Below are 14,416 nucleotides of genomic sequence, written 5' to 3'. Positions count from 1 at the left end.
CCCTGATGTAAACTCTTTTTGAGGTGGGATTAATGGAACAAGATGATAATGACGATAAACATTACACATCGCTTATGCGGCAGGCAAATAGGTCATTGTAGCGCCCTGGAATTACTGTCAGGGCAGCGGTGCAGTCTGCCACCTACCGTCTTGCGTCCATGAGTCTTCCTTATCAACATGCTTTTTTAAATGAAAAGAACAGGCAAAGAGCATGTTAGTTTGACATCGACCTTACGCCTGTGCTGTACTGACAAGCATTGTTAAAACAAATCGAAAAGGATTCTTTTTAGAAGACAAGGTTTTTAGTCTAGCCACAATGCGTTTCCAAAAGCACTGCTGTTGAGTCAGGCATGACTTTTTTTAGCTGCAGTTCAGAGGCTGCAGCAGAACTTGGTGACTGTATAGATACATGAGTCCAAATATAAATCATTCTTCAACAAACTCTAAAGGAGGAATAAGAAGTTTGGAGCTTTTCTCACTGAATTTAGTTGGCGTTTCATTGTTACTGGCAACAATTGATACAGGAAATATTTCTAAAGCTGTCATCATGAAACTAAAAAGTGCAGCTGGTTTGGAGTAGAAATTTGAACAAGTGCCTTTATTGCCCACACACACAGTGTATGTTGCTAGCAGAGTCTGTATCAGATAAAATGTCTGCCAGCCTGACAGCACGTACGTAGGGAAGAATAATAAAAGGGAAAGTATTGTCTTGTATTTCATGCTTCTCAAAGTGCTTTCAAGAGAAGATGCTCGTTCTAGGTACGGCTATTGACTCTGCCAGCTAGACTATAGGTTGAAGAAGACACAGTTCTTAAGAGAGCTGTCAGCATGACCTTTAATGCAAACATCTGCTTTTTATCTCCTGGAATTTTTCAGAAGGGATTCACACCTTTGCATGTGGCGGCCAAATACGGGAGCCTGGAAGTGGCAAAACTGCTGCTGCAGCGTCGTGCCTCTCCCGATTCAGCTGGCAAGGTACTGATGAGAAAGAAAAAAAAAAAAGTCAGAAGCATTTTGCATTCGTCCTTAGGAAAGAACTGCGTGAAACATGCACATGAAAGAAGGCTGCGGCTGCTTTCGCATGGTGGCTTTGGCTTCGTTAGGGTCACGTTCCCCCAAGGGTGATGGTTACGTGGAAACCACGCTACCGAGTGTGCCGGGTTTGGGTCCCCAAACTGCCCTGCGTGCAGCTCTGAGGGCAGATACATTTCTGTGGCTCAGGAAGCGCCGGTTCCATTAAGCTGCCCAAACTGTGAAGATCCTGATGGATAAATGCAGGGGCGAGGCCCGGTTTCCCCCTATGCTGTGGGAATCGCTTAGCGTGGGCTCTGGGGAGACAGAAACCAGGCAAGCAGCTGCAGATTCACCCTTCCCCACCGCTTTTCCATCACTAATGGCCGGCTGCCCGCGGCGGCCATGCCCTCCGCCCCTCACTCCCCCTCGCCCCGCATGGCCCCGGTCCCCTCACGCATTAACGGCTCGGTAACGCGGCCTCCTTCCCCTGCAACTGCAGCCTAACGCCATAACCACCCTTACAGAACGGCCTCACTCCCCTCCATGTGGCAGCCCATTACGACAACCAGAAGGTGGCCTTGCTGCTGCTGGAGAAGGGTGCTTCGCCCCACTCGACCGCCAAGGTGAGCTCCCACCGCCTGCCTGAGAGGAAGCCCTGCGGGGGGGGCGGCCCGGCTTCCCGCCTTTTCCACCCCGGCTGCCGTGCTGGGCGGGCGGCGCCTCAGGGCAGCTGAGAGGGGTTGCGGTGTGGGGAAAGTCGGCTCGGTATAAAGAAATAAAATAATCCCCAGGGTGTTGGGCGGTCAGAGGCTGGAACAGGGTGCCCGCAGGGGTTGTGGGGGCCGTGGAGGTGGTCACAGTGTGGCTGACTGAGTCGCGTGAGGTTCATAGAGCGGGAAGCTGGGTGAGCCCCTACCTAAGTTAGTGTATGGCTCTCAGACCTCCACTGAAAAAGAAGAAATACATATGTATACATGTATGTGTCTCTCTCAGCCCATTTTTACGTTTGTGAGCTTTAGTCATAGCTGGAAGTCACTTTAGTGTTGTGTAATATTACAAACAACGTGTATATTCTGACCACGCATACGGAGAATTCACTCTGGGGTTAGGAACAGCGTCATGATATCACTGTGTTAGGCAAAGGCTACTAAAAGGGGGAAATAATGAGCGAATTGGTGCTGATGTCATAGAATTATACAATAGAATCATAGAATCCTTTAGGTTGGAAAAGACCTTTGAGATCAGCAAGTCCAACCGTTAACCTAGCACTGCCCAGCCTGCCACTAAACCATGTCCCTCAGCACCACATTTCCCCAGCTTTTAAATACCTCCAGGGATGGGGACTCAGCCCCTGCCCTGGGCAGCCTCTTCCAATGCCTGACTAACCTTTCGGTGAAGAAATTTTTCCTAATTTCCAACCTAAACCTGCCCTGGCGATGAGGGCTCCCCTCAGCCTCCTCTGCTCCAGGCTGAGCACCCCCAGCTCCCTCAGCCGCCCCGCACCAGCCCCGTGCTCCAGACCCTTCCGCAGCCTCGCTGCCCTGTTCTGGCCACGCTCCAGCCCCTCCATGGCCTTCTTGGGGCGAGGGGCCCAGCGCTGAACACGGGATTCGAGGGGCGGCCTCACCAGTGCCCAGCGCAGGGGCCACTCCCTGCCCCGCTCCCGCTGGCCACGCTGTCCCCGAGACAAGCCCGGGTGCCGCTGGCCGCCTTGGCCACCTGGCTTACATTCAGCCGGCTGCCGACCACCACCCCAGGCCCTTTCCCACCGGGCGGCTCCCAGCCGCTCCTCCCCAGGCCTGTGGCGCTGCCGGGGGTGGTTGTGCCCCAGGGGCAGGACCCGGCCCTGAGCCTTGTTGACCCTCACCCAGTTGGCTTGGGCCCATCGACCCGGCCTGGCCAGGGCCCTTTGCAGAGCCTTCCCGCCCTCCAGCAGATCAGCGCTCCTGCCCAACTTGGTGTCATCTGCAAACTGACTGAGGGTGCGCTCAATGCCCTCGTCCAGATCGTTGATAGAGATACTAAACAGGACTGGCCCCCATACTGAGCCCTGGGGAACGCCACTGGTGACAGGCCACCAACTGGGTTTAACTCCATTCACCACCACTCTTTGGGCCCCACCATCCAGCCAGTTTTTTATCCAGCAAAGAGTACGCCCGTCCAAGCCATGAGCAGCCAGTTTCTCCAGGAGAATGCTGTGGGAAGTGGTGTCAAAGGCTTTACTGAAGTCCAGGTAGACGACATCCACAGCCTTCCCCTCATCCGCTCTCACCTTGCCATAGAGGAGATCAGGTTGGGCAAGCAGGACCTGCCTTTCATGAACCCATGCTGACTGGGCCTGATCCCCTGGTTGTCCTGTACGCGCTGCGTGACGGCACTCAGGGTGATCTGCTCCATGTCAGAGCATTCTGCCCCATGTGAGGCTGCTGTTGTACTTGCTGCCAAAATAAGTAGCCCGTCTGTTAAGTGATTGTATCAGAGCTGTTGTTTCCATTGTAGTGGGTGGAGAGCAGCAAAAGCTACTCTTTGTACATAGCTTGGTAAAGCTCCCTTTAAAAAAAAAAAAACCCCACAGACCAAGCAACCGAACACCTCTTGAGGGACTGTCTGCTGTAACCCAGAATTTTCCCCCACAGTGTGTTGTAAAGCAATTAAAGGTGGGAAGTTGTCTTATTGCCAGCAAGTACCATCAATGCCATTCTGCTTTGCTTAAATGGTTAATTTGATCAGAAAAACATTCCTCCCTATTGCTGTTTCCAGTGCCGTGACTGACACATCTCAAAATTCCATATGCAAACACACCTCTACCCACACGCTCTGAAAAAGCATAATCCGATGAAGAGTGTGCACTCATCACAGAGAATGTCACTCATCAGTCAAAAGTGAATATTTACAACACGGGTTATTCAAAATGTAGGTGTCAAACTGGGGATAATTTGAAGGTATCAGCTGAACAGTCCTGCCCACCCTAGCAAGGGCTGGCTTTGTTCTAGCTTAGATGGTGAAAATAACAGACGGACAAAGCAACACAACAGCAGGGCCGTGTGGGACAAGTCTGGCCTTGAAAATTTAATGAACTCTCATGTCTAGTAATAAGAGGTAACATAAAACGATACTGTTTTACGGTGTCTGACTTCTAAGGCTTACATGGCTGTTGTGTTAACTTTATTCTCATTTTGTTTCCTGACTGGTGTTAGAATGGATACACCCCTCTGCATATTGCTGCCAAGAAAAATCAGATGCAGATAGCTACCACTCTGTTGAACTATGGGGCCGAGACCAACATTTTGACCAAGCAGGGAGTCACCCCGCTTCATCTGGCCTCCCAAGAAGGTCACGCTGACATGGTGACCTTGCTTTTGGAGAAAGGATCCAATATCCATGTGGCAACAAAGGTAACTCATAACCGGAGACAAAGTACTGTGGGTGGGAGTATCCAGGAAGATGCAAAGTGCAGTGTAGGAATGATGTCACATTGTCAGGAATTCTCGGCTTCACTTCCTTATATACATATTTATGAGTCTGCAGAAGTGACAACAAGTGGGTGAACAGTAAAAGCAAGAAGAGGATGTCTAGGACTGGCAGATGGGTTGACCGTTTAACTTATATCATGTAATTAATAGCTGTACTGGGTAATGCGCAGGAGGAGCTGCAGCTGTTTCCCGTGACCAGAGGAAAGCGATGTAACACCTGGCTCTGGGAGGGACATTACGGGAGGAAAGGCAGACCAAGAGAAAATTGTTTCTGAGCATTCAGGAAGGCAGGACTGCAGTATTTCTGTTGTGCTGCAACCTTGCCATCTCTCAGGTGTTTTGCATGTGCTCCTGAAGTTTTACATTAAGTGCAAAGGAAGAGGAATGTAAAACTTGGGAGTTTGTGGGTCCATGGGTAGATTTAACAACATGTATCAGAAACCTGAAAGCTACAGTCTAAAATTGTTCAGTGCTCTTGCCGGCAAAGGCGCTTTTCCTCACGTATTTGCCCTTCAGCCTTCTTTCCAAGTGGAAGAAATTGGCAGTGTCTGGCAAATAACAAAACAACATTATTAGCGGAATAGCAAGTGAGAAAAATCCTATAGAGGACATGTCCAATTTTTTTTTTTTTTTATGATTGTACATAACAGCTTTTTCATAGAAAACAAGTTCCTTAAAAAAAATTCATTACTGTAGATTTTCATAGGTCACCAGATTTATCCAGGCATATATGTAAGTCATATTTACCTAAGGTCAAAAGCCTGCAGCTTTTGTTCATATAAGTCAAAATAGAAGGCTCAAGTCTCTCATTGTCTGGCATTAATGTATTGTGCTACCTAATCAATGAGAAACGAAGCGATTTTCGTTTCTCTTACAAAATTTGTTCCCTGCCTTGTTCACTGGCAAGTACTGTGTGCTTTTCGTTAAAGGCTGCATCCATTTCCTTGGCATCTTTGAATGGGATCTATTTCTGGAGTTATTTTCTTCATTCTGACTCGCGCCTGCAGTTGTCAAGGTTCCCCTTCCTGTCTGAGGAGTGGGAAGCGCGGTGAATGTGCTTCCTGAATTTATTAATGGGCTCCTCAGCTTCCCAAGTGACATTATTGTATAAAATCCGAGCGTGGTCATTGAGGCCTGAAAGTTTTACTCTGTGGTTATGGTGATGTAATTGCTTTGGAGCCATTTGTCAGCCAGAACAGGAGAAACATCAACTCTATTTTATTTTAAAAAAACACCCATACTTAGAAGCTTTAGTTAGGATCTCTTAATGTTTTAAAGATGAGAAAGTAGGAAAGTCTAAATTTCTTTCCTCTTGTAAAGTAGGTTTTATTCTTATTTTTATCTTTATTTATTTATTTTGTATATTCCACCTCCAGACCGGACTGACATCCTTACACCTTGCAGCTCAAGAGGATAAAGTGAACGTAGCTGAAATACTCACAAAACACGGTGCAAACCAAGACGCTCAGACAAAGGTAAATCATGGAGTGGCTACTGTCTCCAGTGTGCCAAAGGATGCTACCTTTGTAAAAGGAATGTTCCACTGAGCTTGCAGTTTTACTTCTTTGTTTTCTTATTGTAGCTTGGTTATACACCTTTAATTGTGGCGTGTCACTATGGAAACATCAAAATGGTGAATTTTCTTCTCAAGCAGGGAGCAAATGTCAATGCTAAAACAAAGGTAAAGAATTTTTCATTGCTTGCTTTTGCTCTTTATGATGAAGCTGGTAACCAACCACTACGAATACATACCACAGGTGGCTTTTTTTTTTTTATTGCGTGGTAGGTGTCAACATATGGTGATTTGTGGCTGTAGTGGAATGCCTTCTCTCTGCTACATCTCATTGTGTAGCGTCCACAAAAGAAAAGTCAGATAACTCTTTAGGGGTATGAAAGAAGGAGATAGAGAATCAATGTCATTGGGTTTTTTTTTTCTTTTTACTTGCAAACTAACAAATGCGAACTTGTTTCTGATCTCATTTACACATGGTTTACATCAGTGTAATACCGGTGTGCTGCCAAACCAGTAAGTTACAATTCAGACACTTGGAGGGTGATGCCAGGTTCTCTCCAGTCTGCTGGGAGAGGAGTGGGAAGAATTACTGCTGATCAAAGCGTGGGTGGTATGACTTTGGGAGAGGAAGCAGCTGTGGTGAGGGAATGCAGTTTACTGAAGACAGGTTTGGGGGTATTTTTGAGGGGAATCTGGGTACACTGTTACTGTCCACTTATACTGAAATGGAGCTGACTACCTAAAGCCAAAGTCTGAACGAAATCCACTGACTTCAGCAGTTTGTTCTAGTATAAACTGGTGGGCAGAACTGCTGAATGTCATGCATTTTGTAGCAAGAATTGTGTATCTCCCGAGTATACACAGAGAGGTTCTGGTGACAGCAACAGTATGTTGCATTCCGCATATCGTCGCCTCAGCCTTATCAGAAAGAGAAGGCTAACTCAGGAGCTGCGGGGCTTCAGCTTAGTTAGAGCTGGCTTTGGGCAACAGCTAGCTACCAGCTTCAGATTGGATGTCTTGGAATCAACATGAAGAAGTCCATTGATGTTTCTAGTGACATACTTAGTATTTGTAAGATCCGATCAAAATCCCAGGCTTGTAGTCTGCTGGTCCCTCTGGCTAGCTCCTGCATAGCAACCTCTAGGATGGATTCATTTCTCAGCGAGGCACTATTTCATCACAGTGGTCACAGCTCAATGTGGTGAGAAACAGCAAAGTAAATAAATAAAAGATGCTGGCCCATCCCTCGTGAGATCACCCAAAATCAATGGGCAACAAACAAGGATTCCAAAAGAACAGGCAATGCTACTAGAAAAACAGCTGATAAGAATTAATAAAGCAGACACTAGCAGGATCCAAATGATAGCTGCCAAGACACTCAGCTGAGGTATTTGGAGGCTAAATAAAGGGACAGACATATTTGCGTCTTTAGTATTAGGTCTCACTCTATGTCCAGGGGGCCACTGGGCCAGATTCTGACGCCATTTCCCCAGGTATTTCACTTACTTAGAATAATTTCATTAAAGTCAGCAAGTTTGTGTGAGAGAATGGGGCAATGGTTCTCCAAAAGCTCACACCTAGGGACCAATAAAAATACTGGCCATCTGTCAGCTGGTACTGTGGACTCAGTTTAAGGAGCAAATCCACCCTGGCTGGATTCAGGATAGGCATGATAAAGAATAAGTAATCTCTATTGCAGCTTGGCCTTTAACTAGAGAAAGCCTGCATGATGCTATGTGCCATCTCCAGTGAAAAATAATATGGCTGAATTCTGTTCTTGAAGGACTGCACTAATATTTAAGTAAAGATGGCGAATTTACTTTGTACTACAACCTAGAGTAAAATCCTCCTTTGATTTCTTAGTAGTCCATGCACGCATACTGTAAATGTAAGAAGTGTAACAGTTCTGAACTATCACTATTTATTTAGTAGTACAAAGCGTTACTTGCATCTATTCGTTTGCAAAAGAGATAACTCTCAGAGCGTGTCTTTCAGAGCCTGCCCCCAGGCTTTACATAAGTGTACAGTGAGATCAACTTGGTGTTTTCTTCCAGTTTATTCTCTGCTTCCTTTCAAACCTAATCGCAAATCATTTTGTAAATGAATTGCCTGACTGGACTTACACAATACCACCTCAGATCAACTAGCTGAAGTACACTTTGATTATATTTATCTATTGTGTAACATTAGAATGAATCACTGGAGCAGGTAAGTATATGGAGTTAAGCATGTTTATTAATACAGACATTGTGTACATGTTTTTTTAAGTGTAATTGCAGCTTGGTCAAGCCTTTTGAAGGCAAAGTGAAGCTAAAATGGATTGACATTTGTAACAGGTGTAAGTTGTTAGCCTTTTTGAAAGCAAATAGTCTGAAATCACTGCTGTTAAAAATTGTATATTTTTGAAATCGGCTCAAATAGTTTAAAGGCAAATCTTGGGGCTTCTGTAGAAAACTAAGATGTGAGAGGAAGAAAAATGTTCTCTGCCTCTGCTATGATTCTATGTCCTTAGCATGCCACTTTACTGTTCCTCATTGTTCCTCCCTCTGATTTAGGAGATGAGGAATTATCTGTCTTGCCAGAGATTGCTTATATTATGAGATGAAAGATGATTTGTGAATAAAAATATTATCTTCCTGTATCTTTTCATGAATCTGGGGAAGGAGTATTATTATTACTGAAGATTTATTATCTTTGGGTCAATTGGTGGCATAATTCTTTTTTGAAATATCTCAAAAGGAGCAGAAAGAAGCAAAATGAAGTGTCTAATCTAATTACTGGTGGTCGTTGTTCTTTGTTTGTTTGCTTTTATCGTAACCACCGTGGACAACAGAATGGCTACACCCCTCTTCACCAAGCTGCTCAACAAGGCCACACTCACATCATTAACGTTCTTCTCCAGCATGGGGCCAAGCCCAACGCCACCACCACTGTAAGTCCGTGAAGTGCCAGTGGGAACTTTCTTCCCTGGGCTGTTCTTTTCTTTCCTTTCTTAGGGCTTGAGAGCAAGCCGTTGTTTTGGTGGAAATATTCCTCATACAGCTGTTTGTCAGATGTGTAAATGTAACTTCCTCTTCTTTTCCTTATCCTCTCAAGGTAGTTCAGATCAGATCTAACTCACTGTGCGCTAAGCTAAACGTGAGGTGGGGAAACTGATTTCTGAGCTGCAGGGTCAGGCTGGCCACAGCTAGCTGTGCTGTGCTTGTTCAGGTGCCCTCTGCCTCAACACTTCCGTCTGTAAATTGATCTCTCGATAAGGATTTTTCCATAAAAATTCAGGGGAAATCAGAACCTGGGCTTTTTTGAAGATTTAGACCCAAATTTCTGTCCCTCTCTCCACTGCATCTGTTTCAGGTTCTTACTGAGTTCACTGATGTTAATGCCTCCTCAAAGACCGTCAATAACCTCTGGCACAGCTCCTTCTCCACAGTCAGCCAGGAATGCGACTGTCCTATTTTATGTTGATGTTGTTATTAGTCACCTCTAATTGGGTAATCTTTAAAATGCAGCCAGAATGTCCAAAACTCGTGTTGTTCCCCAGAGTGGATCCAGTTTCTATGTGCATGTATTGTGCAGGCTTAAATCAGCACTGTTTGGTCCTGGAACGATCACACTGAGTAATCTTCTGTAAAGTTACCCAAAATAGCAGTTTATGCACCAGATCATCAAGCAAGAGACCATTGTAGTCAGCTTCTGGGGCTGTAGGTGCTCTTGGGCATGTTCAGCCGGAGGTGTCTCTACTTGCTTTTGTTCCTCATGTTGGGGCTGTCATGGCCAAACCTAACCCAAATCCAAGCAGGGTCCCAAGGATGTGTCTTTACTGCACAGTTTGTGTGCTTTCTCAGGTGCTAGATCTGTTCTTGTCCACACCTAGCAACCTCTAGCTTGAGATAAGAGAGAATTTCAACCCGAGACATCTGGCAGGGGGATATGGGGGTGGGATATGAGCAGTTAATGTGCAAGTGACGGTAGTGGTCAAATTATTTGTGCCATGAAGATGGTAATCATTTTGTGCTGCTAATCCACGAACGCTGTGTTGCTTCAGGGTTGCTGAGCTAGACTCATACAGAAGAACTTAAATTACAGATAACGAAAGCCAATACTGAAGTAGAGAGAAGCCCTCAGGTTGCTATCATGCACGCAGTGCAGTGGTGTCATGAGAAATCGTTTCAGTGCAAAGAGCGGTACAGTGGCTTTCCGTGATTCCCCCAGTAGGCCAGCACAGTGTTCTTTGGTTCAGTGCAAAATAACGTAAAACAATTCTGTGCAGAGCTCTTTGCAAAGCGTCACGGAACACGTCCCCTTCTCCCCTCCCCAAGTTGAGTGACATGGGGACTGTGGACTGCCCGTGTTCCAAGTGGTGAAATGGAGATAAATAGGCCTAAACACTTACTAAATTGTCATTTTAATGTCCATTGGATGAATGGCACATCTACATATCATGGGCATTTAAACTGCAAATCAATTTATTCAAACGGAAATTAATTCCCCACCTCTGAGCCCTATATAGGTTGGTTTGGGGGTTGTTAAATCATTAGCTTTTGTGTACTTTTATTGGACGTACATTTTTGCTGTAAGGGGTAATAGAAGTATATGTGGACAATGTATTCCCCAAAGAGGGAATTGTACCTGATAAAGATTTAACAGTTTCAACTGGAAGTGAAACTGTAACATTTTAAAATACTTTTTTAAGAAGAGTATTTCTGATGTAGAGCCATTTATGCAAAATAAAACATGAACTTCTGCAGACAAGACACATTCTGTATAGTGAAATTTGAGCACTGAAGGGTTAAACCGTACAGCACTTTTTTATTTAGAATAGCAGGCAGTTGTAAGTGTGTTGTGTTACCATGGTAATCAGGGCTATAGTCTTAAAGAAGTTACGAAGACAGAGTCAGATGTAATGGTAAAAAAACCGTGATTTTCCTAGGCTGCGCCTTGTTTTGGATGGAAATGCTGGCTCATGCCGTGTTGAGAGTGATCTCATTGGTTCACATCACAATCCTCCCTCTCATTGCGCTCGCTCTCTCCCCTTCTCTCTTTTCTCTTCAGAATGGTAACACTGCCTTAGCTATTGCAAGGCGCCTGGGATATATCTCAGTGGTCGATACGCTGAAGGTTGTAACGGAGGAGATTACCACCACCACAACTGTGAGTTGCAGATGCATTAAAATGTCTCTCTTCTTTATTCAGAATGTTGTCTCTCTCTTCTTCCCTCAGACTCTCCTTGTTCTGTTTTTTTATTTTCTGGTTTTAGCCCCCCCTTTCTGTTGCATTTTTGCAAAAGTGCTACAATGCTTTCAGTATATCTTTTAAGCGTGTGGAAGTGTGTGCAACACAACAGGCTTCCCTGAGCTAGGTAACAAAATCTATGTGCATACAGATGGAAAACAACTATTCAAAAGCAGGGTAAAACTTTTTTCTAGATAGGGGTCTGAGCTGCAAACCCAAACTTTCCAGAAGTTTGTGCATTGTTGTTTAGATCCTGTCCTGTTTCTCCATTTCTCTTTTCGCCTCTCCTTTTCAGTCTGTCCTTACGTTTCCACACTTTTGACACTTGCTGAGGCTCAACCGTTGCAGCACGCCACAGCAAGCTTCTGAGCATTTGGACCGTACCAGCCGTGGACTGGTGCCAAGCTTAATGTTGCTCGCTAGATGGCTCTGAATCACATCAATCATCTTTTTACTCAAGTCACTTTCAGTTCAAATAGATCCCGTTTTTCCAAAATGTGAAAGAATCTTTCCTTACGTGCTCAGTCCTCCACGCTCTTGGTAGTCTGTATTTTGACTTCAGGGTTTGTGAATAGGCTGTGCTGAACATCAGCAAGGTGGTACTGTTGCTTTAAGCCAGGAAAAACTCATATATTCTGACACTCTGGGAGGGGAAGGTTTTCTCTTCTCAGACTTTCACCTCCCATCTACAAATGTTTTAGCAGGTAGGAAGGGAGCACATTAGAAGTAGTGCATCATTTAAGAAATTAATTTTAATTTAAATTTCCATTAATACATTTTATCTTGAAACACTGTTGTAAAGTCATGCTTTTTTTTTTTTTAAATGCAAGAAAGATTAGCAGTCTAGAAAACCTATCAGATCCAGATGTCATTTAGGAGCTCCAAGCCGTAAAAATCCACAGATTATTTAAAAGATGCCCCTACTCAATCAAGGAGAGGATTAGAGAAGGGGAAGAAATCAAAAGTCTTTTGTAAAGAAATGGGAAAATAATTTTGATTTTATTGCATGCTGACAGCAAGTCCCACTGATACTAACCAAGGAAGATGGAATAAAAGTAACATGGCATAAGGTTACAAATAGAGTGAGCCATAATTTATTAATGACCTGCAAAGATCAGAATGAGTCAGGTTTGGACAAGGAATTCCAGCATAATTCCAGAAGTCTCTTAATAAAGACTGTATGGTTTTGTTGTTATTTATTTCGTGTTCTTGTTTAATCGTATAGCACATCACACATCTACGTGCATAAACACATATGTATCTGTTAAGAGATTTAGAAAAATAAAATAGGTAAAATTTTTCGAGAAACGTTAGCTCTTTTCAAAAGGATATTTTTTAGCCTCAAATGACACCTTTGTTGTTCTCTGTGCTGTGTCCTGGCACACTCTTTCCATTTATGCCTGCTACAGGTTGTAACTTCATTTCTATCGTCCGTTGTGTTGCACTGTGAAGCCTTGTACCTTGTCATGTGTCAGTATTAGATGCTTTGTAATAGTAGGGATTACACTTTGAAAAGACACCTGTGAGTTATTTACTTTGGATAAATGTTTCTTTAAACTTTGAGGGTCATGGATTTTTCTACCAGATACCAGATGCTTGGGGTTTAGGACTGAATCAAATACTGAACCTTACTTGCATAGTTGACCTCTAATGCTTGCATGTAAGAGAAATCTGAAATCTTGGACTGTGTCTGTGTACAAAGCACTGCTTTTAAAAGTCAGGTGGGAACCCTCGATGAACTGAGCAGAGTTTTCAGCTGTGAATTTGTCTGAATCTTGTACCTTAGGGTTATGTAGAATATAAACCTCTGGTGGTGGTGTTCATGGTGGGGAACGTTGATTAAACGTAATTTAGAACAAGTCCTAAAAAGGAGGGATAAATAACAGGCACTCACAGGCACTCCCTGCAATAAAGTTCTCCAGATGGTGAGGTTGATGTTGCCAAACCAGAACACAGCATTTAGCATTGAAAAAAAAGTGCTTGTCACCATAGCTACTTCGTTCTCTAAGGTTGTAGCTGAGTGATGCATGGAGGATGTTAGACAGGCCGATGCTTTATTGATATTCAAGTCACTGGCGTTTGAGATGAGGAAAAGATCTCCCGTGCCAAAGCCTTTGCTCTAACTTTGAACAAATTTTCCTTTTACTTGCATTAGTGTTATTATTAGTGGAGCCACATGAATACAAAGCAATAGAGAGAATAAAATGCACTTATTTTTACTCACAGATCAGAGGTGAACAGGAAATAAATCAGAATAAGCTAGACTTTCAAAGGTTTGCTGTGCAGTTAAATTTTGGGGTATTTATGCAAACAGGCATAGTCTTCCTGTGGGCAGATGAACATATGAGGAGCTTTGAGGTTGTTTACAGTATACTGCTCTTGAGTAAGTAATCGCTGAATGTACATGTAGGTTTATATACCTGCATATCTGAAATATTCTATGCCACCAGATGAAAATCTGGCCTTACAATGAAAGTCTTAAATACAGAAGCCTAAAGTACCTAATTGAATTCTCAGCGGCACTTAACAGTAGGGAGTTTGAGAAATACACATTGAGCAATTTTCAAAGTGGGCCATTCATGGGGCTAGATATGGATTTTAATTGTTTAGAGTATTTGGTATTTCTAATGTGCCTATCAATTAAAAAAAATCTAGTATTATATTGAAAGTTCATTTAAAAACATTACTTTGCAACTTCTTTTGGGAATTGTTGTAGAATTAATGATTCTTGATGAGTTCAGTGTTCCAGAGATAGCATTACAGATTTTTTGTTCTTCTGAAACACGTGCGCGCACACGCACACACTCCCTTGATTCTGTTTTCCAAACTTTGTTTCAATTGTTAAATTATGTAATAATTTTCTCTGACTGAAGGGAAAATCAGGAAGTAAAGTGTCATTACTTCCCTGTAAATAAATAATAATGTCTGATAGCCTCAGTCAGAGACCAGATGGTTATTATATAGGGGCCTGTAAAAGCCTAATTTATGAATAAATCGATATCATGATAAATAAACCTTCGTTACTAGGGTCTGCAGATCTCAGTTAATAGAAAGACAGTAGGCAATGTACCTCCATAGCTGTAGCTTGTGGACTGGACTACTGTAGCATCCTTTCACTTCTGTGTTCTTCTTATCAAGTGCATTTTGTACATAAGCCACGGTTGGGAACCAAGTTTTCTTCAAT

The 14,416-nt window shown here is 43.7% G+C and overlaps 1 protein-coding gene across 8 annotated transcripts in view; it reads left to right on the top strand.

The window, feature by feature from the left end:
• The window catches only part of ANK2 (ankyrin 2), a 380,502-nt gene that overhangs the window by 282,026 nt on the left and 84,060 nt on the right, over positions 1-14,416 (top strand). For all 8 annotated transcript variants that reach the window (XM_087737387.1, XM_087737386.1, XM_087737390.1 and 5 more), the window contains 7 exons: positions 877-975; positions 1,539-1,637; positions 4,212-4,409; positions 5,864-5,962; positions 6,070-6,168; positions 8,834-8,932; positions 11,053-11,151. In XM_087737387.1, the coding sequence (XP_087593513.1) occupies positions 877-975; positions 1,539-1,637; positions 4,212-4,409; positions 5,864-5,962; positions 6,070-6,168; positions 8,834-8,932; positions 11,053-11,151 (792 nt within the window). The remainder of the gene's footprint in view (positions 1-876; positions 976-1,538; positions 1,638-4,211; positions 4,410-5,863; positions 5,963-6,069; positions 6,169-8,833; positions 8,933-11,052; positions 11,152-14,416) is intronic.

The sequence above is a fragment of the Nipponia nippon genome, unplaced genomic scaffold, assembly GCF_047370975.1.
Source record: "Nipponia nippon isolate SJK-2023a ecotype South Korea unplaced genomic scaffold, ASM4737097v1 scaffold_6, whole genome shotgun sequence".
Lineage (NCBI taxonomy): Eukaryota > Metazoa > Chordata > Aves > Pelecaniformes > Threskiornithidae > Nipponia > Nipponia nippon.
This window is presented reverse-complemented; position numbering and strand designations above follow the sequence as displayed.